The sequence below is a fragment of the Podarcis tiliguerta genome (assembly GCF_965153285.1).
Source record: "Podarcis tiliguerta genome assembly, chromosome: 3".
In the NCBI taxonomy this organism is placed as follows: domain Eukaryota; kingdom Metazoa; phylum Chordata; class Lepidosauria; order Squamata; family Lacertidae; genus Podarcis; species Podarcis tiliguerta.
In genome coordinates, this window is record NC_139536.1 from 35,397,722 (window position 1) to 35,423,853 (window position 26,132).

General features: G+C 43.2%; 1 protein-coding gene across 9 annotated transcripts in view; it reads right to left on the reverse strand.

The window, feature by feature from the left end:
• The window catches only part of DAAM2 (dishevelled associated activator of morphogenesis 2), a 206,209-nt gene that overhangs the window by 79,472 nt on the left and 100,605 nt on the right, over positions 1-26,132 (reverse strand). For all 9 annotated transcript variants that reach the window (XM_083434416.1, XM_083434413.1, XM_083434415.1 and 6 more), the window contains one exon: positions 11,779-11,868. In XM_083434416.1, coding sequence (XP_083290542.1) covers positions 11,779-11,868 — 90 coding nt within the window. The remainder of the gene's footprint in view (positions 1-11,778; positions 11,869-26,132) is intronic.

Below are 26,132 nucleotides of genomic sequence, written 5' to 3' on the forward strand. Positions count from 1 at the left end.
AGAAGCAATTGCAATGCACTCTTTCCCAAAAGGTACAATTAAGCACTTACAAAGCATTGTTAGACACTTACTGATACATCTCCCCCAAGGGTTCTGAAGGCAAAAGGAAATAATTGTCCCTTCCAGAAATGGGCAAGAGATGTGTGCAAACTTTCCTTTCAGTTTCTGCAAAGTAAACTGTGAATATCCATCGATAAGCAGCAGCTTAATGACTATGAAAAATAGACCTATCCAGTGTGAAGAACAGGTGTGCATAACTGATTTCTAATAGTCAGCAGTAAGGCCTAGCAACAAAAGTTAACTGTTGAATTGCATAGCTTGTTCTTCTTTGTTGATAGAAGGGAGAATCAGGCCTCTCTATAATGTGGTCAACCTTTTCTGGCTCACTTTTCCATATGTATATATTTGAACAGGAAGGAGAAGGAGGCTTGAATAAACTGCTTTTTAGCTAACCAGATTGTGCCAGAACGCAAGAGTTTTCATATGTGCATTTAATTGCGTAGATTGAAAAACCTGCATCAAACACTATGCGCAATCTTGTGACTTGAAGTAGAGATTGAATTGCTCAAAGTAAGCCGGAGCTGCAAAACTGCAGCCGCTCGAAGCAGTGATTTAATCTTTCAAAACTCAAAACATGTCTGTGATGCTCAATTGTGCATTTTTTAATATTAGCGTAATAGCTCATTTCCCTATTACTGTGGTTACAGATTTGGTACCCCTCCCCCCTGCCCCAATAAGTGAGCATATACTAAGGTCAGAGCACACATTACAGCCACAACAGAAAGGCTATCAAGGCCTGCATTAACACAGCCAAGTGCTAACTCCTCTGCACTATGGCTTATCCAACTGAGAGTCTCAGGAGAACATCAGAAGGGCCGGATGGATCAAGCTCATGGTCCATCTAGACCTGTTCTCACAGTAGCCAACCAGATGTCTGTGGGAAACCCACAAGCAGAACCTGAGCACGAGAGCACTCTTCTCTGTGGTTTCCAGCAACTGGAAATCAGAAGCATAACTGTCTTCCGGGTGTGGAAGCAGAGCATAGCCATCACGGCAAGTAGAAACTGATAGCCTTATCTTCCATCCAAGTCTCCACGCCCCTCACAGAAGTAAATGGAAACACAGAGAATCAGGATTAGAGACTCACAGTGCAATCGTGAAGATCCACATAAGAAGTGGGTTCTTTTGGAGTCAAGCATCTATTGTCACAGGGTGGCTATGGGCCCCATCCCTATCAGGTGCCAAAAAGCAAGGTGACAATGAGCCTATCTCAGCTGAGCACCAGCCTCACGTTCTAACCATTGGACTCTACAATTCTATAATTATATATAATTATAATTATATAATTAATTATAATTATAATTATATATATAATTCTATTAGTAATTCTATACGTAAAAAGTGGAGCAAAGGAAGAATATATATATATATATATATATATATATATATATATATATGCTTTCGTAGATTTTCACGGGTACAGGAATGCAGGTTTTGGTGTCCTCGGGTGTCTTCCCGTGTAAAAGTTGGGGTGTCTAGGCGACGTTTCGACGAGGTCTCACTCGTCATCTTCAGGCTGGTGCTTTCGGCTTCTTGTTACTGGAACAGAGCAGGGTCTCAGTGTTTGAGTTCCTATAAATACTGTTGAGGAGGTGTGGTGTATAGCCTCCAATGTTCTGGGCAGAGAGGAGGTTCCCAGGCTAGTGTGCCTTTTCTTCTTTTGTTCCTTAATTACTTGAGGGATATCTTGAGTGATTTCTTGAGTGATTTCCTGAATCCCACTTAGGTGGGTCATTAGGTGTGGATTAGTTGCTAAAGCCTTCGTGTCTTGAACTCTTGAACTTTGTGAAGAGTTTTTCTGAGAAGATGGCTGTACTGCACTTGGTTGTGCTCTGGCTTGGCTTCGTGTATAGGGGCGAGCTGTGGTTTTGTGGCCTGTGCCAGCCAGATCTGTGTAGGGATTGCAGGGGGGTGCAGCATCCGGAGGTGCCACCCTGGTTTGGCTACTGGATGGTGTCTGTAATTTATCTGTGGAGAGGGTCTGGGTTTGGGTCTGGTGTGGTTGATTGGTGATGGCGTTCTGTGTGCCTCTGGATCTGGTGTCAGATTTTGTGGGGAGGGCTAATTTCCAGATGTCTGGCAAGCGGGATGTGTCGTCACGCTTGTTCATGTTGTGAGGGTGTTTCTCTATCTCGATGGCTTCCATGATTATTCTCTTGTGGTGATGTTCCATGTTAAAGAGCAATTTGGAATCTGCAAAATTAATTTCGTGTCCTGTTTCTTTCATGTGTTGGAAAAGAGAGGAAGTTTTTTCTTCTTTTTTGACGGCATTCTTGTGTTCTGCGATACGTGCATTTATTCGTCTGTTTGTTTGTCCAATGTACGTGGCTGGTCCAATGTACCATCCAGTAGCCAAACCAGGGTGGCACCTCCGGATGCTGCACCCCCCTGCAATCCCTACACAGATCTGGCTGGCACAGGCCACAAAACCACAGCTCGCCCCTATACACGAAGCCAAGCCAGAGCACAACCAAGTGCAGTACAGCCATCTTCTCAGAAAAACTCTTCACAAAGTTCAAGAGTTCAAGACACGAAGGCTTTAGCAACTAATCCACACCTAATGACCCACCTAAGTGGGATTCAGGAAATCACTCAAGAAATCACTCAAGATATCCCTCAAGTAATTAAGGAACAAAAGAAGAAAAGGCACACTAGCCTGGGAACCTCCTCTCTGCCCAGAACATTGGAGGCTATACACCACACCTCCTCAACAGTATTTATAGGAACTCAAACACTGAGACCCTGCTCTGTTCCAGTAACAAGAAGCCGAAAGCACCAGCCTGAAGATGACGAGTGAGACCTCGTCGAAACGTCGCCTAGACACCCCAACTTTTACACGGGAAGACACCCGAGGACACCAAAACCTGCATATATATATATATATATATATACATATACATATATACACACACACACACACACAGTATGTGTTTCCCTGTTAAGGAGCCTTCCGACAGCACAGTGATTGAGAGACTGTCTAGAAGATCCTCTTACTCCAAAATACAGTGGCAATATATTAAATGTAACCCACAGTTATCTCAATTGCTCCTCAAACTTTTTCTCGTCACATTTTCCAGAACATGTGGCATGAGTGTCACACACACACACACACACACACAGAGAGAGAGAGAGAGAGAGAGAGAGAATTCAATTCATGCTTCACTTAAACAATAATAATTATTTCTGTTTCAAATGAATTGGTCCTAACTAGCTTAGGTATACAAGAAGAGAATCCGAAACCTCTGTTTTGTTTTTCAATCAGGGCTACCCAGCAGTCAGCAAGGCATTCAAAATGGTCCAGCATTCCAGACCTGGATGGAGCTAATGTCTGGGTGCATTATGTGAAATGTGAAGACTGGGGTTTATTTTTTTAAAAACCCAAGCATTTCGAGAGACCTCAGACTCTGATTTAAATAAACTGTGTAATTGCAATGTTTAAAACAGGCTTAAACTTTACAATAACTGTATCTGGTACAGACCCTTCCATGGGTGTTTTTGGAGGAAAATACCATTTTAGGAAACTCTAAACTGCTGTGCGACTAGCTTACATGTTTTTTTAAAAAACACAACTCCCTCATATTTGAGAGCAAAAGGTAGATACCCATCCCCTCAATCCAAACGCAAGAATAGCTTAAAGGACAGCATATGCTGGCATCCGTCTGTATCAGGAAACAATCATAGAATCATAGAGTTGGAAGAGACCACAAGGGCCATCGAGTCCAACCCCCTGCCAAGCAGGAAACACCATCAGACCACTCCTGACATATGGTTGTCAAGCCTCTGCTTAAAGACCTCCAAAGAAGGAGACTCCACCACACTCCTTGGCAGCAAATTCCACTGTCGAACAGCTCTTACTGTCAGGAAGTTCTTCCTAATGTTTAGGTGGAATCTTCTTTCTTGTAGTTTGGATCCATTGCTCCGTGTCCGCTTCTCTGGAGCAGCAGAAAACAACCTTTCTCCCTCCTCTATGTGACATCCTTTTATATATTTGAACATGAAGGAGTGTGCCTTTGGGGGTGAAGTCAAAATGTTGGAAGGTGACAGCGCCTGCAGTGGCTGTAAGACAGCATGGTACACAAGCATTACATTGCTATTTTCTGCCCCAAATAGGTTGTGTGTGGATGACACACAGATGGTTAGAAAGGCATCTGGTCTTATCCAGCAGGGCTCTCATCAACTGCAAACATGCTTTTGAGAACCCTGTTCCATTCATAGCTACCAGACATAGGTATACAATCTGTTTACATATGTGGGTATGTTATTCATAGTTGATGTGCTTGCTCCGAGAACCAGCACCACAGGGCAACAGTCATGAGGGGTTCTATAGAACTACCTATAAAGACTGCCTCCTCCACTATGGATTCCCTGCTAACCAGTCCCCTTCACCCATTAAGTTAGAATTGTGAAGATACTGGTAGCTCCGTAATACGAAATGACCCTTTGGAGATCTGACAAAGGAAGACTTCACGTGTTTTCTGCAAAGGTTATAAAACTTTATTTAAGCACACACATTTTTAAAACCTGCCCTTTTAACCCATTTTATCGTATTTCAAGAGTTAGAAATTCTTCCTTAACATGAGGGCAAAGACTAGCTGGAAATGCAATTAATAATAATCCTTCTCCTTTTTACAACTTATTTTCTACTACTATCTTTTTTTTTTTATTCCTTTCTTATGTGCAACTTAAATTGTTGTAATTTTGGCAAAGACTATTTCCACCTCTACTTGCATAGTGGAGAATAATAGAGGTCTAGGTTTACTTTCTAGCATGCTAAGGCGGCTAGCCTAAAACCCTTCTCCCCACTGTTCGAAAAACTCAGTATGAAGTATCAATAAACCATTTGATCACACACTTTGCACAGTCTAACCACAAATACTCTTTGAGTTTGCTGATCATGTGTTTGTGTTTGCTGATCATGTGTTTCAGTACTGAAAGTGCCTGAATGTGTCTGGATGGTGCCCAATGCAGTCCACAATTATACATTTCATACATACCAAAGCTCTGTTTTATTCTCCATCTCTGAAAGCGGTAGACCCTCTCTCCTTTTAATCCCCCTTTCTGCCAAAACCCCTCAAGGCTCTTTGCCTGGCCTTTGCCAATTCTCTCTCCTCTGACAGTGCAACCTCTACTCCAGTGACATCAAAATTTCCCCCTCAATCAAATCCCACATCTCCACTTGCCTCTCCAACATTTCATTCTGGATGATTTGCCAACACCTCAAATTCATCACATCCAAAACCAGTGTCTAATTTTTCCTGTCCCTTCTCTGCTGTCTCTTGCTATTAACATTATTGTTCAACTGATCACTCAATCCTACGGTGGAGCTTACAGCCCATCAATACCCCTGGGAACATGTACTTTTTCTTTTCCACATCTGTTGTCAAAATGCGGGTTTGTACACTGATATCATGTAATTTCAGTGATGAAAACCGAAATACCAGCTTCTTCCATACATTTGCACCAGGCAATCGGTTTGATGCATCAGGCTCTAGGAACCAGCCAAAGCCATCTCTCATCCGTTCTGAAGGAGAAAGCAGGAAGTAGCAGTGGAGGTTTCCCCTCACTTGCCTCCTGGGACATCTATGGTCACCACCCTTAGGTTAAGCAGGAAGGTTCTTTATACCTAAAATCTAAGGATTTTAAACATCACCTCACCTGCCCGAGATAACTACATTTGTCAAGTGACACCTTGGTAATATGAAACACTGAAAACTTTATCCTTGAAAACCTCAAAAGATTGTGTAACTTGGACCTTAAAGGTAAAGGTAAAGGTACCCCTGCCCGTACGGGCCAGTCTTGACAGACTCTAGGGTTGTGCGCCCTTCTCACTCAAAGAGGCCGGGGGCCAGCGCTGTCCGGAGACACTTCCGGGTCACGTGGCCAGCGTGACATCGCTGCTCTGGTGAGCCAGAGCCACACACGGAAACGCCGTTTACCTTCCTGCTAGTAAGCGGTCCCTATTTATCTACTTGCACCCGGGGGTGCTTTCGAACTGCTAGGTTGGCAGGCGCTGGGACCGAACAACGGGAGCGCACCCCGCTGCGGGGATTTGAACCGCCAACCTTTTGATCGGCAAGCCCTAGGTGCTGAGGCTTTTACCCACAGCGCCACCCGCGCCCCTTAACTTGGACCTTAGAGCCCATTTATATATTAGCAATTGTTCCAAAGGGAGACAGCCTAGGGATGACTGCTCTCAGGAGCATCTGAAGTAACAGAATCATGGGAAGTGGGACAAGAATATGGCTACTTCCCATGCCAAAGTCACCCCATGGGATGCAGAAGGTAAACATTTTTTCCAGCCCTACTTACATGACTCACATCCTTCAAATATTACCAAGAGTGGTATGGGAGAAGCAACTTCTGATAATATCAAAAATGCCATTAGCTTGGCTGAAATAACCGGTTGCGTGGAACATTCTGACTAGGTTTGAGCCTGGTCTTTTGAAGGCCTGTTCTAAATTGCTAAGAGAAGTTATTCTGGACCTCAGATTTTCAGACATCTGTAAGCCTTTTAAAAAATGGGGGGGGAGAGAGAAGGGGAGAAGCTGCAAATCTTCTTTGCCTTTCCCATGGTAAGAGAAAAGAAATTCTTCAGGTTTAAAAAATAAATATATAATTTTCAAGGGCTTGACCCTCAGCGACCTCCATTCTTAAGATAAACAAATGAGCCAGCATTGCATAACGGAAACTGTGAGTTAAGCTGAGAAAGTTAGAGAGCGCAAGAGAAAAAACAGAACTCTCATCCCTTCTGCTGTTCCCCAGAATACGGCTGACATTTTCAGAGTTTTATCTAGGAGTGGATATTCTTCAGTGGAATGTCAGCACATAGATGGATTCCTGAGAAAGAGTTCAAATTGCTTTTTCCTTGATGTCAGCAAGTATAGAGTGAAACACGAATGAAAGCTTTACCAGAAAATATCTGTCACCTTTCAGGTACTATAAGTGGCCAGGAGAACAGAACTTTGTTGATGTTGTTGCTTACCAATCGGAGGACATGTGCATAAGTTTAATAATTACATGTGTAATTTACAAAACAGTAGACTTGGAATTGCCAACATGGTTTTCAAGGAACTTCCATTTCTGGTTTCCTAGACAAGAGCTCTGTTGTCATTTTTAAATTTTGTACCTTGCCTGGAAAATATTAGATGTAATAAATAATTGACTCATCTTTCTTATTGTGATGCCCTTCCTTAAAATCCCTTGAGGTAAGGACCAGTTAAACTTGTTGTTTGTTGTTCACATTGTCAGAAAAAGGCCAGCAAAAACACACTTCAGCATAGTAAGAATCAATGACACTTTAATATGCTAAAACTCTGGTGTGCAGATATCATCCCAATCAAAATGGAGGTAGTAGCATCCATTGATTTACCTGCAAATTGTCCTTGCAGCAGCTCAGAAGTATCTCTCTCTCTCTCTCTCTCTCTCTCTCTCTATATATATATATATACATATCACACCCATCTGGCGGGGTTTCCCCAGCCACTCTGGGCAGCTTCCAACTGAACTACCACTGCAGCAAGCCCACTAGGAGATGTCCAAATGAACATCTTTATGGCAAAGAGGTGTCTCTGCAAGACATCTTCGACTAAGCTGGCTTGCGGAGGGCTTGGAGGTATGTGCTTTGGGGGTAGATGATAGCAAGGAAAATGTGAATACTGTATTGTATTTCAGCAACATCAGGCTGGCCATTGCACAGATCCCCATAAATACAGCAGAAATTTACAAAACAAAAGTAGCCAATAAAGTAATGAAGAAGAATATAGATTATGAAGCAAACACGCACAAGACATAGTGATCCCTCAACAAGCTAGCTGTGAACATGTAGCCGAAACGTGTCGCAGAGAAAAACTGTTTCATGTGCAGTGAAAAAACTTTTTTAAGTGTCAGAGGTTGCAACCAAATAACTGTGATAGATATTCATAGCTTTGAAATTCAGTCTCAACAATTGTCATCTTTATTTGCATGAAGTTAATCCGGTCCTGGCACTGAGCAAATGTGCAAACAGTGGCAATTTCTTCATCCGTTTCTGCTTCTATTGGAATTCTCCGACATCCCTAACTCCGACACTGTCCTAATTTATTGTATATCCACATTTTGCTTGACATTGTGTGAACATGGTTCCCACCACAAAGAGCACACACAATGCAAAACAGAAAACACATTCAGGAGTTTCCATCCACCCCCTACTTCCCCACACACATGCTGAGAGAAAAGATGACGTGACCTTCATTTGGTGCATTATGTCTTTAAATGAGACCAGATGAACATTCATGGAAGGTTTTCTTTGGAAATCTCCATAGGGGAGGTGTTTTAAGAAGGGATTTGACGAGAGTGAACACTGGGTGTTGGGTTACTCCGGGTAGAAACTGTTATGTAGCTATTGCTAATACCTAAAGCACCAAAATCAACAAAGGTCCCAACTTTTGTCTTGAGTCCCAGCAATAGTACCAACGTTAGCAAGGCAAAGAAAGATCCAAGAGAGATACCACCACTATGTAGCCACAAGCCCTCTCATGTAATCAGATTTTTGGCACAATATACAAAGCCCACCCCCCACTGCCTTTGTATCTTGCCAGAAACCAGGACACATTAATCAACCTCTACGGAAAGGGTGGTCTCAAGGCTTACTATAGATGGGCCACAATCCTGAAATGAAAATGACAATCCAGTGTGTGTAACAGCTGTGAAAAAGGCAAATCCCATCTTAGCGATCATTAGGAAAGGAACTGAAAAGAAGACTGTCACTATCACAACACCTTTCTGTGAACCTATGAAACAATCGCACCTGGAATACTGTATACAGTTATGATCTCTGTACCAGAAAAAGGATATTGTAGATCTGGAAAAGCACAGAAAGGACAACCAAAATCAGCAAGCAACTGCAGCAACTTCCCTATTAAGAAAGCTGAATAGTGGACAGAGAGGGGCACTTCGCACAGAATAAAGTTATGGAATTTGCTATCATGCAAGATGTAGAGCCGGCCACCGATCTGCACTGTTTGAAACAACAAATTCATGGAGATGAAGCCTGTTAAATGCTACAGCTAGATATTCACTCCAAGCAAAAGCAGCTGCCAGCTGGCATGGTGGTGCCCAGGAGCTGCCTCCCTGGCAGTGCTGCTGCTGCTACTGACGACCTGAACAGGGCAGGGTTGGGGCCAGGATAATGGAGGGTGGTGCAGGTGTACTAGTGGCAACACTGGACTGGCTCCCCTGTGCTCCAATGAAGTCTTAAACTTGTCACTGCTCTGCCATGTCCAGGTGAACATCAGCAACACTTCCCCCAGTAGGGCAGCACTGTGGCACAATCCCACTGTGCCAGCCACTCCTGCCTCCAGTATCAGAGCCAGCTGCTGGGGGGGGGGGTTGTGTGAGCTTCCCATGGGCATCCGTTTGGCCACTGTGAGAACAGAATGCCAAACCAGATGGCCATGGTACCTTCCTATATGCAGCATCACAGAGAGTAATGCACAAACATAGACATAATTTTTATACCTTTGATGGTGGTGCCCATCTCCAAGCATTTTTTAATCCATCTGTATTGACTTGTGTCAATGTGAGAGTCATGCCCTAATGTGGTTGTCGGGGCCTGAGAGTATCTACCAAACTCAGCATGGGTGGGGGTTTTTTGTAGAGCATTGCAAAGATAGCTTCCTGAGCTTCTGGTTGTGCTTTTAAAAAAAGTCATTTTACACAAAATTGTACATGCTGCAGTATGCAATCTGATGAGTCTAGTCCTGCACATGAGAATCAATGTAGATTGACCCAGACATGCAAAAGTCAATTATATTATTAGTATTGCTGTTTATTTATTCATTTATTATTAATTTGATTGATGATATGCTATGCTTTGTTTATACACCACTTTTTGGCCCACTGGCCTCCAAAGCAGTATTTGTCACTTATACAAGGAAGTCTCTAAGCAACTTAGAATAAAAATAGAGTTAAAAACATAGCAATCATCAATACCAACAAAACAAGAACCTCAAGAATGATGTTAAGTTCCTAGCAGTCTTTGTCATTGAATAAACTGTAATACAATATCACTATTATTGCAACCACTACTATGACTAATAACCACACAATAATAATACCGTCATATTACTACCCCTATCCGCACAGCCTCTTCTGTGACTTACTACTAATAATATGCACATAGGGAGAGAGATGTGAATTCCAATGACCTGAATTTCCTAGGGAAAGTTGTACAAGAGCAGCTAAATTGCCTGGAAAGTTGTACAGTACCAGCTGAGGTTTAAATACTTAGTGGAATCCTTCGAAAGATTGTTCACACTAAGCAAGAAATGGAACTAGGTGAGCCAGTTCTGTTAGGACTGGGTGCTGTCCACAGTCAATTTCAGAATACAGCAAGCATTGCATCTGACCCTTAGTTCCTTCCTCACCTTGAAGGATCAGGTATTTGCTTGCAGGTGGGTGAATGGGCAGGAGGACTCCCATGCCTAAACTAGCGGGTTTGATTCATTAATTCATTAAACTAGCAGGCCTGCAAGTCAAGAGCCTTTTCAGCCCATTGCCCTCTTCAGATAAAAGAACTCCAGTTTGCTTCTCCTCCTCTTAAAACAGGGAGGGGAAGCAATACAGTAAATCTAAGAGACATTTTAAATAACGTTAAAGGCTGCTGCTTCCTGTCAAACCTGGCTGGCCGATGGATGGAATGCACCGTTCTGCAAGATGGCTATAAACAGATCCTTCGCCACTAGCTCACTTAGCCTACCTACAAAAACAGCCACAGAGAAGGTTGTGCAGGTGAACCTATTCCAGGGGAGGAGGGAGTGATCAGAGAAGTTGTTGTGCCCCCAGGGACTGCATCCCTCAGGGGAGGGCTAAATACAAACAGCATTACTAGGCCACCAGCAGCTCCAATGAAATAAATGCACATTCCTTCCTTCCTTCCTTCCTTCCTTCCTTCCTTCCTTCCTTCCACAGGACCTATGAATTAATAGGAAGACTAGCAAGAATCCCATGGATTTCAAAGTAGAAATTGGGTTTTACCAAGTCAGAAATACTGTGGCTTGTTTTAGCTATGCAGGCAGTGTGGTGTAGTGTGGTTAAAAGCAAGAGCCAGTGTGGTGTAGTGCTTAAAAGCGGTAGACATGTAATCTGGTGAACCGGGTTCATGTCTCCGCTCCTCCACATGCAGCTGCTGGGTGACCTTGGGCCAGTCACACTTCTTTGAAGTCTCTCAGCCTCACTCACCTCACAGAGTGTTTGTTGTGGGGGAGGAAGGGAAAGGAGAATGTTAGTTGCTTTGAGACTCCTTCGGGTAGTGATAAAGCGGGATATCAAATCCAAACTCCTCCTCCTCCTCAGTGCGTATGAAAGGTGGGGAGGCATGCTCTCAATTAAAAAATGATTTATCATGATGGAGATGGTCAATGGTAAATGCTAGGGTCAGGTTTGCCACTAGGCAGAGTGGGACAATTGCCTGAAGCAGCTGGTCTGGAGTGTCATGAAAAGGTAGAAAAGTTTTGACTCTTTATTATTGCTGCATTTTTATTGCCTCAAAGAGGGACATTTTACCTCAGGTGCCAAAGTAACCTGGCCAGTCTTGGGTATGTTGCAGAGAGTGTCATTAGCTGGTCCACCTCAGGCAACAAATGTCATGGACCAACCCTAATAAATGCACATAATCATATGGTTCAAATCATCCACACATGCAGAGTTTACTATGTGATTCAATTAAACTAAAGTTAGTACCTTCTTCTTGCTGCAGTAAATCTGCCATTTCTTCTCTGGTGGGAGTGCAAACATTGCCTCTCTGTTCTTATCGGTGAGATCCAATTCATCCTGGAGAGGACAAAAAAGAAACATATAAATAATATATTTTTGCAGAGGATTGCCAAGGCCACCTTTATCTCCTTACCTTCAGCTGAAGAAACTTTAAAATTAAAACTTAAAAGTTGACTCTTTCAGGATATCTAACTCATCTTCAGTGTTGTCTTTGGAAACTATGCACTGAACTCTTAAGCACACAAGGACTTTCCTCCCTTTCCTTGGCCTAGGAAGAACCTTGCAGCAGGTCCCTATTAAGAGCCCTGCCAGAGAGCATGATATATAATGCACCATTATGGATCCTAAATTACAAAATTCAACAGATAATATACTCTCCAAACTCGATGGCTTATAGTCCTATGCATAGGTGTGAGCAGGCTTCTTCAGTCTGTTAAGTGTCTATGATTTCGGATTATATTTCTTTATCCTGCTCTGCCACTAAGTTACCGAGGTAAATCTAGTATTTACAAAGGTAAAACTGTGCACATAATTACATAGATTCACATTCAACTTTACTCAGTAGTGAGCAACTCAGGCAATCTCAAACCAGGACAGGATTCAGACAAGCACACACTGCTTTCAGACAAGTAAAGAATTTTGCAGTCAGGGAAACTAGGTTCTTCCAAAGAGTCCCACACACAATGGATTCTGCTGCTATGAGGGTTTCAGGAAGCTAAATTCTGGGAACACTGGGCCTTTTCTGATAACCCAGTTTCCCTGGATTCCAATGACCCAGCTTCAGGAACACAGTAATTGTTGGTTGGGGAAAAGGTTGTCTGAACCTACAGGAAAAGTAGCATATACCTCAGTAAAGAGTTTTACCAAACACTTATATAGCTGCATCCATATATAAACTCTATACATAGCTGCATCCATATACCTGTGTGTATAGGGCGGTATATAAATTTCATTATTGTTATTATCATCATCATTATTAATAATACATACATACATACATACATACATCCACAGGTGACATTGTGAGGACTTCTGAGCTATTAAAAATAAAGCCGTACCCTAAAGCAGGAACAATACCTCTTTAAGAAAGCTCCACAATGGCTCATTTGGAAAACTTTCTGGATCCAGAAACTTGTGAAAACAGTGAGCTAAAATTGCATACTGAGCCTGGTAGCGGCTGCTGACAGATTTAAAGGCCCACAGAGATTTCAGCCACAGAAAGGTACAAAAGAAACACAAACAGTAACAAGGCTAGGTCATTGCCAACAGCCCAAGGTAGGAGAAGCCAGGGGAGTGGGAGGGAAAGGGTTTTTCAAAATGTATATAACTTTGCGTGAAGAGTGCAAACCATGTGGAAATGTTTAGAGCGAGTTTCCAAACAAGAGGGCAGCCAAGCAAGGCAAGGCAAGTTTTATCCTCCTTGCTATACAAAATTAACTTGGGCCAGGAGCACATTCTTAGAGGGATGGAAAGAGGAGAGGGGGAGAAAGAGAGACAGAAACTGCATGTCAAGTCTTAAGGACAGAGAGAACACTGCAAGTTTGTGGAAAGGATGTCAGGCCATTTATACTTCTGATGTCAATATTACGTCTGGCAAAATAGAGAAAGAGAAGTCCTACATGGGCTCACATAAGCAATGAACTGGGTCATCTCAGCAAAATCCTTCACAAAAGCTCCGCCACTCAAGGGAAATGCCAATTTATTGCTCACTTGGCAAAAGTCAAGACACTAACACAATTCTGTTCCGTACATCATAGAAACACATCTAAGAAACTGGTGGGCTGCTACTTAAACAAGAACTTTTGTCAAGAGGCTCAGTTCAACTGTCAAAACAGCAAGCTGAGAGATTTTACAAATGTCCAGCCCTTTGCAGGATGTGGAGGGAAGGAATCTGAATGACAGAACATCTAGCCCCCACTTCCACGCCAAAAAAAGCAACCCCAAAATTTAAGAAGCTGCTTAACCATTTTCACTGGCTGAATAAAACCTGAAGGCTAACACTGTAAATTCATCCAGCAGCTTCCAAGACTTCAGCGGATGTTGCCTATGAAATTCAGTTTGCTCATTCCTCTGAAGGAAAATAGCATTTGGTCATGTAATTATACGGCAGATTTAGAAGGCACAATAATGAGTTTCCTGCAAAAGCAAGGAGATCATTTGGCTGGACACCAAAACTTTAAAAAGGTGCACGGGCAAACATCTCCATCTTTCCTCCTTTCCAGTGTTTGTTTGTTTTTAAGTAAGAAAAATATGGTATGGTCCACTACACGATTGACAATGTTTCTAAAATAATGGGCATAACACCCCATATGGCTTTTGCCAATCTGGCTTTTACCAAACATCTGCTGTCTGAAACACCTGCAGAACACCAGGTTGTTGAACGTTTACCTAATACAATCTCCAGATGAAACCAAGTAATCACTCTTTCACCATTGCCCTCCACCTCACATCAGTATAATTAATGACAGTAATTTCCACCAAGGAGCCAAAAAGTAAACTCTTCTATGCCTGGGTAAATAGGAGGCCAATTGCCTCAAGTATAAAGGGACTTGGTATTCAGTTGGTGCTGCTTTTCTGAGTGGTTGGTAATCCCTGATAAAGAGCAGGTTACAAAGGTCAGGAGAACCTCAACAAAGGTCAGGAGATCCTCTATAAGGTCCTCTATAAAGGTCAGGAGAACCTCAACAAAGAATACAATCTCTGTCCCATCACATTTATTTAGGGTATAGTGCTATACCTGAGATCTGCCAGCTGGGTTCAGTGGAAAACCTGCTCCGCTGGCAAAATAATAGATAAACCGCTAGGGAAGAAAGGCGAGCAAATGATCACGGAAGTGAATGGCCACACCTCTGACATCTATGCAGTAGCATGAATAGAGGGGGAAGGAGGAACCACATACCATGGGGTAGAGCTAAAGATACAATTCCACAGGTTCTTTCAACACACTTTGCTCCTTCAGGCAAGTAATGGTGAAGGAGTACAGTGGTACCTCTGGTTACAAACTTAATTCGTTCCAGAGGTCCGTTCTTAACCTGAAACCATTCTTAACCTGAGGTACCACTTTAGCTAATGGGGCCTCCTGCTGCCACCGGCGCACGATTTCTGTTCACATCCTGAGGTAAAGTTCTTAACCCGAGGTACTACTTCTGGGTTAGCAGAGTCTGTAACCCAAAGTGTTTGTAACCTGAGGTGTTTGTAACCCAAGGTGTTTGTAACCCAAGGTACCACTGTATAACATTTCCATTGTCCATAGCCATAAATCAGAATGCTTGTAGCCCTCCAGATGTTGCTGGACTCCAACTCCAACAGTTGGACTCCAGCTTTCATCAGCCATAGGTTCTCCACTCCTGTCCTAAGTTGTGGGCAGAGCGCGTTCCAATGCAGCTCACTGCGCCATCTTATTCCACTGCAGAACATCACTGTGCCTCTAACAAGGCAACAGTAAGCTCATTCTCCCTCCCTCCCTCCCTCTCTCTCTCTTTTAAGGCTAAGCACTCAAACACAATGAGACCTAGAAGACCACTTGCATCTCCCAGTATATGATTCCTACAGAAAGAGTTAATATACCTTGCTTTTTATACTATTAAATCCTGGAAGGGGAAGAAGATATTTTGTAATACTCTGCACAATATGATTGCGTTTGAGATGCTTCAAATGGGGGCAAGATACATCCAAGTGAGATGCTAAGGGTGAATTAATAGAACAGTCAGTCTTCACTGAGAGCTCTGAAGATGGCTGAAGACAAACAAGGCGCTGCAAATGTGACTGCCCAACAAGAACAGCCCTTTCAATGTTTCAAAATAAAATTGTTATTCATACGTCAAATGACACACACACCCTTAAAAAAAAGCACAGCCACCGTTCCATCTGTTTTCCAAGAATGCATTATCTCTTTTTCCACTTCTTGGATAGAAGACTTCAGTCCAAAGTTTTGTGCCAAATTGCCAACGCTCAGCCTCCTGCGCCCTGGAATCAGTGACTTGGCTCTCAGGTTAGCACTTCCAAGATTGCAGATACAACAGTAAAGTGATGATTAAGAAGGCATATGCCACGACGGCCTCAGGGAGAAGTTTAAAAAGAAAGGTCCAATGAATATTTTAACAATCTGTTCCATTTTCAATTTCCTTATTTTTTGTTATTTACAGAGGGGAGGATATGGTCAGTTAATTTCACTTTTAATATGGCCAAGACAGAATTTCAATGATAAAACACATGAAATGTTTGGGAGTTGGACCCAAAGCAGGAAACGTTTCCAAACCAGATTCCTGAAACAGAAGGGGAAGATGGCCCAGATCTGAAATGACTGAAAAACTCATGAAAATGAAAGGAAGAAACAGAGTGAGCAGGAGGAAAACTAAGAGGGTATTATGTTGTGTTATGACCTTCAGCTCTGTGAGACGTTAAGCGTAAAAGATGGATTTGATACTCTAGGGATGGGGAAACATTTCCAGCTCAAGGGCTGCATTCCCATATAGGCAAATTTCCAACAGCTACATGCCAGTAGTGGGTGTGGCCAAAGGCAAAAAAGCGGGTGTGGCAATGGGTGGGACTCTTTGGTTGGTATAATAGGCCAAATTCCAGCCACTCAAACATAAAAGGTTTCTATACATACATACGCACATCTCTCCATCGAAGCAAGTGGCATTATCACACTTCAATGACACATTCCAGCCAGACAAAAGGAATAAAGCAAGGTGTGGAGACGGTATGGTCAGGATGAGACCTAGGGAGATTCTGGAGAGTCAGACAGAGAGGACCCCTAGGCCTGAGGTTCTTGAACCTCCTACACAAGCCTCCTTGCACTTAAGGGGAACTCTAGAGTAGGGATCAAAGAATCTGCCCATTTCGGTTCTTTCCGTTTCCTACTTTGCCTATCCGAAACGCACTTTTCTACATTTCTGCAGCAATTGGTGATTATTATTGTTGTTCCCCTTCATGGATCACTGCCTTGTTGTGGCGAAGTGGCTTGAATAACTTCAAGAAGCAGGGCCGTCTTAAGCATATCCGGTGCCATGGTGCAAAGCTCCCTCCGGCAGTGCCCCCCACCCCGTTTTCCCAGAGTTGTTGACCGGCGGGGCTGTAGGAGGCGGGCAGCAGCTGGAGAGCGGCTCCTCCGGCGGGGAAGAGATGGAGGCTGGACCTCACCTCCCGGCTCAGCTGGCTGCTTCGTGCTGTGGTGGCCATGGCAAACAGAGGCTCCAGGCGTGACGCTTCTTCGGCATGGCGGAGGCAGGCGAGGGCAGTGAGCTGATGCCAGGAGGCAGTGAGCTGATGTCCAGCCTCCGCCTCTTCCCTGGTGCCCTCTAGAACTTGGTGCCCCACGCCACTCACCTCTATGGGTAAGACGCCCCTGCCGAAAAGCTATGAGCTATGCTGTGCAGGGCCACCCAAGACGGACAGTTCATAGCCGAGAGTTTAGACTAAATGTGATCCACCTGGAGAAGGAGCTGGCAAACCACTCCAGTATTTTGCCAAGAAAACTCCACGGACATAAAAAGGAGAAGCTTTGAGAAGAAAGTGAGAATTTCCAATGCATGCTCTGGTTCATGGGGTCACAGAGAGTCGAACACAACTAAGACGACTAAAGAACAACAATTGTTGTTGTTGTTGTTGTTGTTATTGTTGTTATTATTATTATTATTATTATTATAAAAGAATCCTCGTGAAAATTCTTAAGCATTTTAGTGCAACTTTCTCCTGATAACCCTTTTTTGTATGCGGGGGTTTTTTTACTAACGCACACATTTTTGCTAACAGTTTTTCCTGATCGTAAGGCATTTTTGTAAGCTGTTTTCACTAATATATTCATTTTTAGGCACATCCCCCCAATATATGCATTTCTGAAAATATTATTTAGCTGGAGAAGAGCACCACAAAATTTGGATAAATGCAGATTTTGAAGGATGGCTGAATTTCAGTTCCCATATTGTTTTAGAAAGTCCAAATTTGATAAACCTGGCTTTAAATGCAAACTGAACAAAATTTCTCCCCATCGCGGCTGAGGAGTAGGGTTCTTGATTAGCTCATTCCCATTCCTTTCAAAGGATTTTTTTGCAGGAGAATTACCCACTGGCTTGTAGCCTGTGGCTTTTAAAAAATATAATTTTATTTATAGTTTTCATTTGCAATACTTTTACAGAAATTATAACATTTTAAACAATTTGACTTCCTGCCTCCTCTTTCTGTGGTTCCTTAAATTTATTTTATCCTTTCCTGCATATTCTAAATTAGCTTATGCTTTTATTTATTTATCTTAATTCTATATTCTTTTTTTAATATGCCATTTCTGCATATTCCAAAAGTTGTTGTATATCCATTCTTCTCTCATTGGGAATAGCCTGTGGCTTTTTATTAAGTTAAAACAAGCAAAAAAAAACCCTCCAGTGTGGATTGCACTTCATATATTTTTACCCCCTGCTGCTTCCAAGTATGATGCTACAATCTTTGTTCAGAATCTCAACACACCCAATACTCTAATTTTAGCCACATTTTTGTGATTCTTGGATTCCTTCCCCCGCCCCCACCACCCATCGTTACAATTCTTTTTCAAACCCCTAAAAACTCGAGGGGTGTGGGTTTGGAGGACGTGTTTCTCATAGGAATGTTTTCATTTCATTTTGGGAATAGTAACTCATGTTGCATTTATGTCAATCTGGTGTTCCTGCTTGAGCCTAGCTCTTACTATTTATAGGTGGTTTTGACGGAACCCTTGCTATAAGAAGCTTCTCACAGGACCAGTCATTCCACTTTTAATGAATGGTTTTTATAATTGCATGGTCATTTAGTGGAGCCTAGGTGGTGCTTTGCACAGGAGTTTCTGTACCAACATCCGAACTTTTATAGTTTGTTTCAGACTCAACTGGTTTCAGCTTGCACGTCTCCATGGTTTTCCCCAAAACCAGAAGATTCTCACCATGGCCACTGTTGCCATTTAGTCTGTGATGGAAAATGCTCTTCAGTCCTGGGAAGGCTCCAGTGGAATGTGTCATTTTTTGTTACATTTGGGTCTCCTCCACCCTCCAAGGGACTCCGTCATGGCAAACACAAGCTTTCACCAAGCAAGAGTACTCAAACAAAATGACTTCTTATTCACTGCAAAAAATTACCATGATTTTGCCACTCCAGGAAGGAACATACGTATCAGCCCACAGAGGGTGACTGAACAAGACTGGCCCAGTTTGCACACAAGGCTACATCACAAATGGGAAACGTTTTGAGCCCGAGGCCAAATTTTCTTCCAGGTAACCTTCCAGGGGCTACATGTCAATAGTGGGTGGGGCCAGAAGTGAAAATGAATGTACAGTGGTACCTCGGGTTATATACGCTTCAGGTTACAGACGCTTCAGGTTACAGACTCAGCTAACCCAGAAATATTACCTTGGGTTAAGAACTTTGCTTCAGGATGAGAACAGAAATTGTACTCCGGCGGCGTGGTGGCAGCTGGAGGCCCCATTAGCTAAAGTGGTACTTCAGGTTAAGAACAGTTTCAGGTTAAGAACAGACCTCCAGAATGAATTAAGTACTTAACCCGAGGTACCACTGTACTTCTTACCTTTGTACAATAGGCTAGTTTCTTCACAGTGATACACAGCTCTCTATCCTCCATTCAGACAAGCAAGACTCATTACCACAATTCAAGGATACTTAGGCAACGATGATCAAGAAGCATGGCTAACTGAGGGGTGTGATCTGGGGAAAGAAGGGGTGGCTGAGAAGGGGGTGCAGACTGGGGACAGTACCAAGGGCCAGACAGAGAGGGTCACATTTGGGGCCAAAGACTGAGCTAAGCCAAAGCATGGATGTGCAAGCACTGTCGCTATACAGGAAAACTCATGCCAGTTTGCTCTTCCTCCTGGTCTTCTGCTGCTCTGCTACTTAGAGCTAAGCCATGGTTTGGCTTGACATGATTTGGCTCTGAACCTGGGATCCTCTAGATGCTTTTATTCAATGTAGCACTAAGTAGTGCTTTGCATAAGGAGAACATCATCCACTTGCACAATAGAACTCTACCTTTCCCCCTCTCCCTCCCTCTCTCCACTAAATCTATTGAGGGACGGGTGCAAGAGCACAGGGGCAGGAGAGGGTGTGTGTGTGTGAAAGTTCTACTGTGCAAATGGAAGTCATTCTGCTCACGTATTTCATTCTATACGCTTGGACTACAATTCCCATCAAGCTGTTTTGTAGTCCAAAACATCTGCACAGCACCAGGCTGTAAGAGCAAGAAAGAGTACCAGGTACCTGATATGTTGGTCAAGTATACAGAGGGTTAAACATTTCTTTGCATAAGGATATCCCCCCCCCCCATTTATATGACTGTCTCCACTCCACCTTCATTGCAAACAAGCGTTAATTTACCTTTTATTCAGACACTGTTCCTTTGTACACTTTACAATGAAATAAGCACATATAACCTTTCTCCTGGGAGTGAACCACAGTTAAATGCATGGATAATTTCACAAGTGCCCTGCGCTTTGAACATATTTACCAGGTATGCAGATAAGGATCACCCAGTGTTGGGCTAGATGAGCTAATGCTCTGACCTAGTTGTTACAGGTTGGGCCAAGCAATCCTAACAGAAGCGGAGAAGTGGAACAGTGAAGTGGCAGACAATATGTCACTTCCAAAATCTGGATGATTCATGCCTGCCAGGCAGCAGGTGGAGATTGGTGTCTCTCCCACACCCTCTTTCTTTCTTTCTTTCTTTCTTTCTTTCTTTCTTTCTTTCTATCCTCATTTCTAGGGATGGAATTAGCTGTTCCAGCTCCGTAACCAAGAGGTGTAATCCTGGGCCCCTCAAGAGAATGGAGGAATTTTGGATTGAGAAGATACAAGTCTTGCCTCTGCCCTACCTCAGGGCATACTGCCAGGATTGGATCTAGGCCTGCGGAGCTTTCCACAGGTGTAGCTGCAGTTTCCAAGGCAGAGGTGTGCTTCCCCCATAGAGCTTTTCACTCTGTCACCACTATGAGGCGGGGGAAAGGCTCAGGGAAACTTGAACAAGGTCTCAGCTTTGTCATTTATGGGCAGCCGTAGAATTACTGAATGTATGCTGAACAAGCTCTGACATCTTGGGGCTTGGGGAAAGGACAGAAAGTGGGGAATAAACTAAAGGAGTACTATCAATCTGTGGTCCTTTCCAAACTAGGATCTAATCCAGCATAGCTGTTACGGTGTTAACAAGCGAACTGAGTAGGACCACATGGCAAACAAAGGATTTATTTTGCCTCGCAGACGCATTCTTGAATTGGTAACAGCCCAAGGAATACTTTTTTAAAAAATGTGCTTTATACTCCATTCCAGCCCTGTCTACAAGGGGTGGATTGGAGAGTTTATATTCTGTGGCAGAGGACACAGCAAATCTGGTGTAAGTGAGCAAGGCACAGGACCATTTAGGGAGCAATACAAACCCCAGATCTGCCAGGATGAGCAGAGTTTGGAACAAGTGGATCTCCAGTTGACTCTGAGCTCAGCCATCTTAAGTCCTTTATCCTAGTTCAGCCAGAGGAACACTGGCATAAGTATTCCATTCTGGTGCAACCAGGGCTTAGCCAGGGCCCAGGTGAAGCCAGCCGAGCTGAAGCTAGGCAAATCCTGAAAAAGGGGTGTTCTAGGAGAGTGGCAGGGCAGGAGAAAACAAACCCCTAGTCCAAACTCCATTTAACCCAGTCACATCCTCTAACAACCCAGTGGAAGTTACACTGGGGAAAGGATGGCGTAAGTCAAAGTCTACTTTAAAGGTTTGTTTTCCCTCTGACAGACTCAGGCCAGCTCAACCCGTGGTAGCCCTGCTCCTGAATAGTGTTTGGAATAGGGGCGAATTACACTGGCTTATTTACTCTGGGGTTAATTACGCTGGTTTCCTACAGTCTGGATCAATCTCGTCAATCAAGAAAGTTGAGCACTCTCAGAAGTACTCGGGACAGCAATGGAAATTAGACCAGAACCTTTGTAGATATTTTTATAATAATAATAATAATAATAATAATAATAATAATAATAATAATAATATAAGAGCAGAAAAAGCGGTTTAGAGAAAGTAAGAGGATTTAAAGAAAAGAAAGTGTTTGATCATTTTGTCACGGAGCGGGGATAAATGAATTTAAACAACCCATTTCAATGAGAGTGAAAGGGCTTTGAAATGACTATAGGGTCATTAAAAACTATAGGGTTTTTTAAATAATAATAATAATAATAATAATAATAATAATAATAATAATGCACACACCAGCTCCATGTCTATCTACACAGACTGGAAGGAGGAGAGGGAGGTTTACAAGATGCTTGCTCAATAAATGATGGAGCTGGCCCTGTGGCTAAGACTGACCTGAAACACAAAGTTTAGGAGGGCAGTTTTTTGTTTTAAACACTTCACACTTAGAAGCAACGAGTTCACTCTAGAACAGCACCCAAGAGAATACCTCACTGCAGCAAAGCTATGGGTGAAGACAGACAGGCATTCTAAGTGCGGTGGAAGTGGTTGAGTGAGTGTATATTCTCTGCCCTGAAAACAAATGCCTGCAACAACAAAACGGCGAGCGTGTGACCAAAACCACTTTCCCCGCACTTAGAACGCCTGTCTGTCTTCGCCTTCAGATTCCATATACTTATCCCATATACAGAAAGCGACCTGACTGCACATTCACTCACATAACCATCATCGTGATGGTGCTTGGGCAGGCACATTCCTCCATGCACAGCAAAGGAAATCATAGTTTGGGGATGTGCCTCATGCCATAAAACAACTCTAGAGAAGCCGTGACCCTGTGAGCAGATGCTCTGAGAGTAAATGAGCGGATTCCATCTGAGCATTTGCCTCCCAGGTCTCCACACAAACTATGGGCTTAATCACAGGTAGGTAGCCGTGTTGGTCTGCCGTAGTCAAAACAAAATAAAAAAATTCCTTCCAGTAGCACCTTAGAGACCAACTAAGTTTGTTATTGGTATGAGCTTTTGTGTGCATGCACACTTCTTCAGATACACTGAAACAGAAGACACCAGACCCTTATATATAGTGAGAGGATGGGGGGGGGGGTATTACTCAGAAGGGTGGTGGGAATGGGTGATTGGCTGATAGGTGTGGTAAACCTGTTGTAGTTGCTGAATTGCAACTTACTACCAAACTTAAAACCATGGAGAGACCTGGTCTGAATAGAGACATTGGATTCTTATCTCATTATACATGACATAGCTGTTTTTAGCCATCTCACCCCTTGGTTTTTCATGTAAGACCAAATGCAGTCATTAACAGTCGTCAACAGGTTTACCACACCTATCAGCCAATCACCCACTCCCACCACCCTTCTGAGTAATACCCCTCCCCACCCTATCACTATATATAAGGGTCTGGTGACTTCTGTTTCAGTGTATCTGAAGAATTGTGCATGCACACAAAAGCTCATACCAATAACAAACTTAGTTGGTCTCTAAGGTGCTACTGGAAGGAATTTTTTTTGTTTTGTTTCGACTATGAGCTAATTTTATTGCCTGTGCATTGATTTCCCTCTCTCTTAAGTGTTACTGATCAGAGACCGCCAACTGGCATCCAGGGATGTGTGTGTGTGCATTTTCTTCCCAGCTAATTTGCTTCATGGCCAAATTCTATCTCCTGGCCATCTCTCCTCTCATCCCAGCAGCTTGGGCCAGGGAACATCCTCTGCACCCTGCTGAAAAAGCTGGCAAGGGGGTCACCTGTAAACTGAGGAGCTGGATCAAAAGAAAAACATAAGGAGAGGCCAAAGGCCTATTTAGTCTAGCATCCTGTTTCCCACAATCAGGACATGAAGGGAATAGCCCACACATTGTTGATCTCAAACCACTGGTACTCAGAAGCTGCTGCTGAAACTAGAAGTAACATAGACATTTGATCATGCTGACTTGGTTCTTCACTAATTTCTAGGGGATACAGAAGTACTAGAACTGGTTTCTCTAGCTGAATAAATGGGTCTTTTGCGTGAATGTCCATTTGTTAGGGCTTTAGTTTTGTTTTAAATTTATCAGTTGTCTTTGTGTGTTTAACTGTTTATAATTATTCTATGTGCAAATTGCCTTGACACAGTGGTTTAGAAGGCAATTAATACTGCAGTAACAAGGATTATCACAATGATGATTATGAGAATCAACGTAGTCATCGTCTAGGACTAAGGTGAAACTGTTCAAAATCCTTTATTATTTTTGCTACCACCAGGAGGTGTAATGTTGTTACATTTATAGTGCTGAAATCTTGTTCTGTATATGCGGTGGCATTCTTTTTTAAAAAAAGATTTATGTATTGATTTTAGATTACACAACATGTAACGATCAATAGGCTCTTCTCCCACTCCCTGCCTCCTCGCTCACTTGTTCAACCTAATCTGCTGTTGCATTTGCTATATGTTGATGTTTTATTATTGCCGTTGTTGTGAAATTGTTCTCAAGATTGTTGCTTTTATGAGCTATTGTTGTCCCCACTGTGTTAAGCCACATAATTCTTTTTGTGGAAAAGCAGCATACAAAAGAAAGTAATGGTGAAGATGTAGCCATTATGACTAGCAGCCATCAAAAGCCTTATCTGCATTGCTGACGAGGGAGAGCTTTTCGGCTGAATTGCAAACTAAAAAACCAAAAACAGAAATAATAAAATTTGCAGGAACCACTTCCTTGGAGTGACAGAACATTGGGGAAACACATGGCACCTTCTAATCCTCTGCTTACAAGAATGCATGGGGAGCAGCTTGTGGGGATCGACTAGCCCTACAGCAACCTCCAAAGTATACAAACCAGCCCTGAGCTCAACAAAATCCAGACCCTCTAGAAAAATGTCTGCGTAACTCCTACAGCCAAATCTTTTCAGCCTCCGTCCTTTGCAGACACACGAAACTTCAAGGTTTGTCCGATTTCACTAAGAGAAGTTCAAGAATAAACATGTGCAGACTCTGACTTTAATGACCATGAATCACTGCCAATTATTGCAAGGCCACACTCTATTCAAGGCCTCAGGGCCACAACATCATTTTCCCAACATGTACAGCAACAGAACATTTCTTGCCTTCTGCGTACTACTCAGCATCTCAGCACAGTTGAATCTGCCACTGCATCTGAGGAACGCAGAATACCTAGAATGACCCTATATAAACCTCTGGGCAATAATATATCTAACAGAACATCACCTCAGCAACTGCTAGTTCAGCAGAAACCCCCCATCCCCTAACTTCACTTCCCATTTCTCGCCCCTTCACCTCCCCTCCTTTCCTCCTCCTCTCCTCTGTCTGTTTTCTGATGCCAGGGCCCTTCAGATGAGCCCCTGTCAGGGAAGCTTAGGTGTGGGAAAGGTTATTAGGAAATAGCTGCTACTTTTCCGGCTTCCCCGCCCATACCCTTTCCTTTTCAATGGTCCCCGCTCCCCTCCCTCTGCTTCAGCTCTCTTAACACTAATGAGTTCAGAAAAGACTCCGGCAATTTGCACTTCAGCCCAAGCCAAAGCACACAGGCACACACCTCTCTGATCGTTTCCTGCTCAAACAAAAGTCTGCTGGCTCATGGCACTGAACGTGGTCCAGGAAAGGCTCAGGGAGGGTGCGGGGAGACAATCGCTGCACCCGAGCAAGAGCCCTGTGCCAAAAGCAGGCTGCATTTCCAGGGCAGGGCGTTGGTGTCACCCTCTGGCTTCCTCTGCAACTCCATCTCCTCGCAGGCATCCTATTTACCAAATGACTTTGTTGAGCAAAACACTGGCCGCAGGACGCAGCCTTGGCTAACCTTTAATTCTCTAACAGTGTTATGTAAAAGCGCCGGAGGAAGAGCGAGAGGCCTAGTAATGAGAATCATTCAAAGGGAGCTGAGAGAGCGTCAACCTACACTTTGCTCCAATGTCAGCATGGAATCCTGATACCAGATCCTCAGGTTTTTTTGCTCAGAATTTGTTTCTCTCATGTAGTGCTATACTTTCACAGAAGTCACTTGAGAGAGAAAGAGGGAGAGAAATTGCCTTAAAACCCTTAATAAAAATAGGATATAAATATCCTTGACCCTCTCATGGTGTTTCTGCAATGTTTAAAGGGTGCCACCCTCCTAAGCATCATAGACTGGAATGCTAAGACTCACTGAAATTCAACAGGATTTATTTCTGATTGAATGTGGTTAGAAGTATACTGAAAGCTACCTTGCTGTTCCACTCCTTTCAGCTCCTTTTTGCATGCAAAACACTGCAGGAGCTTGCCAAAGCCAGTGAGATGAGGAAATTCAGTTTACCATTTAATTAGTTGCTGCTCATTAATCACCACTGCATAAACTCGCTCAAATTATTTGGCTCCCAGTCCCCACAAATGGCTCAAAGCAAGGGTATT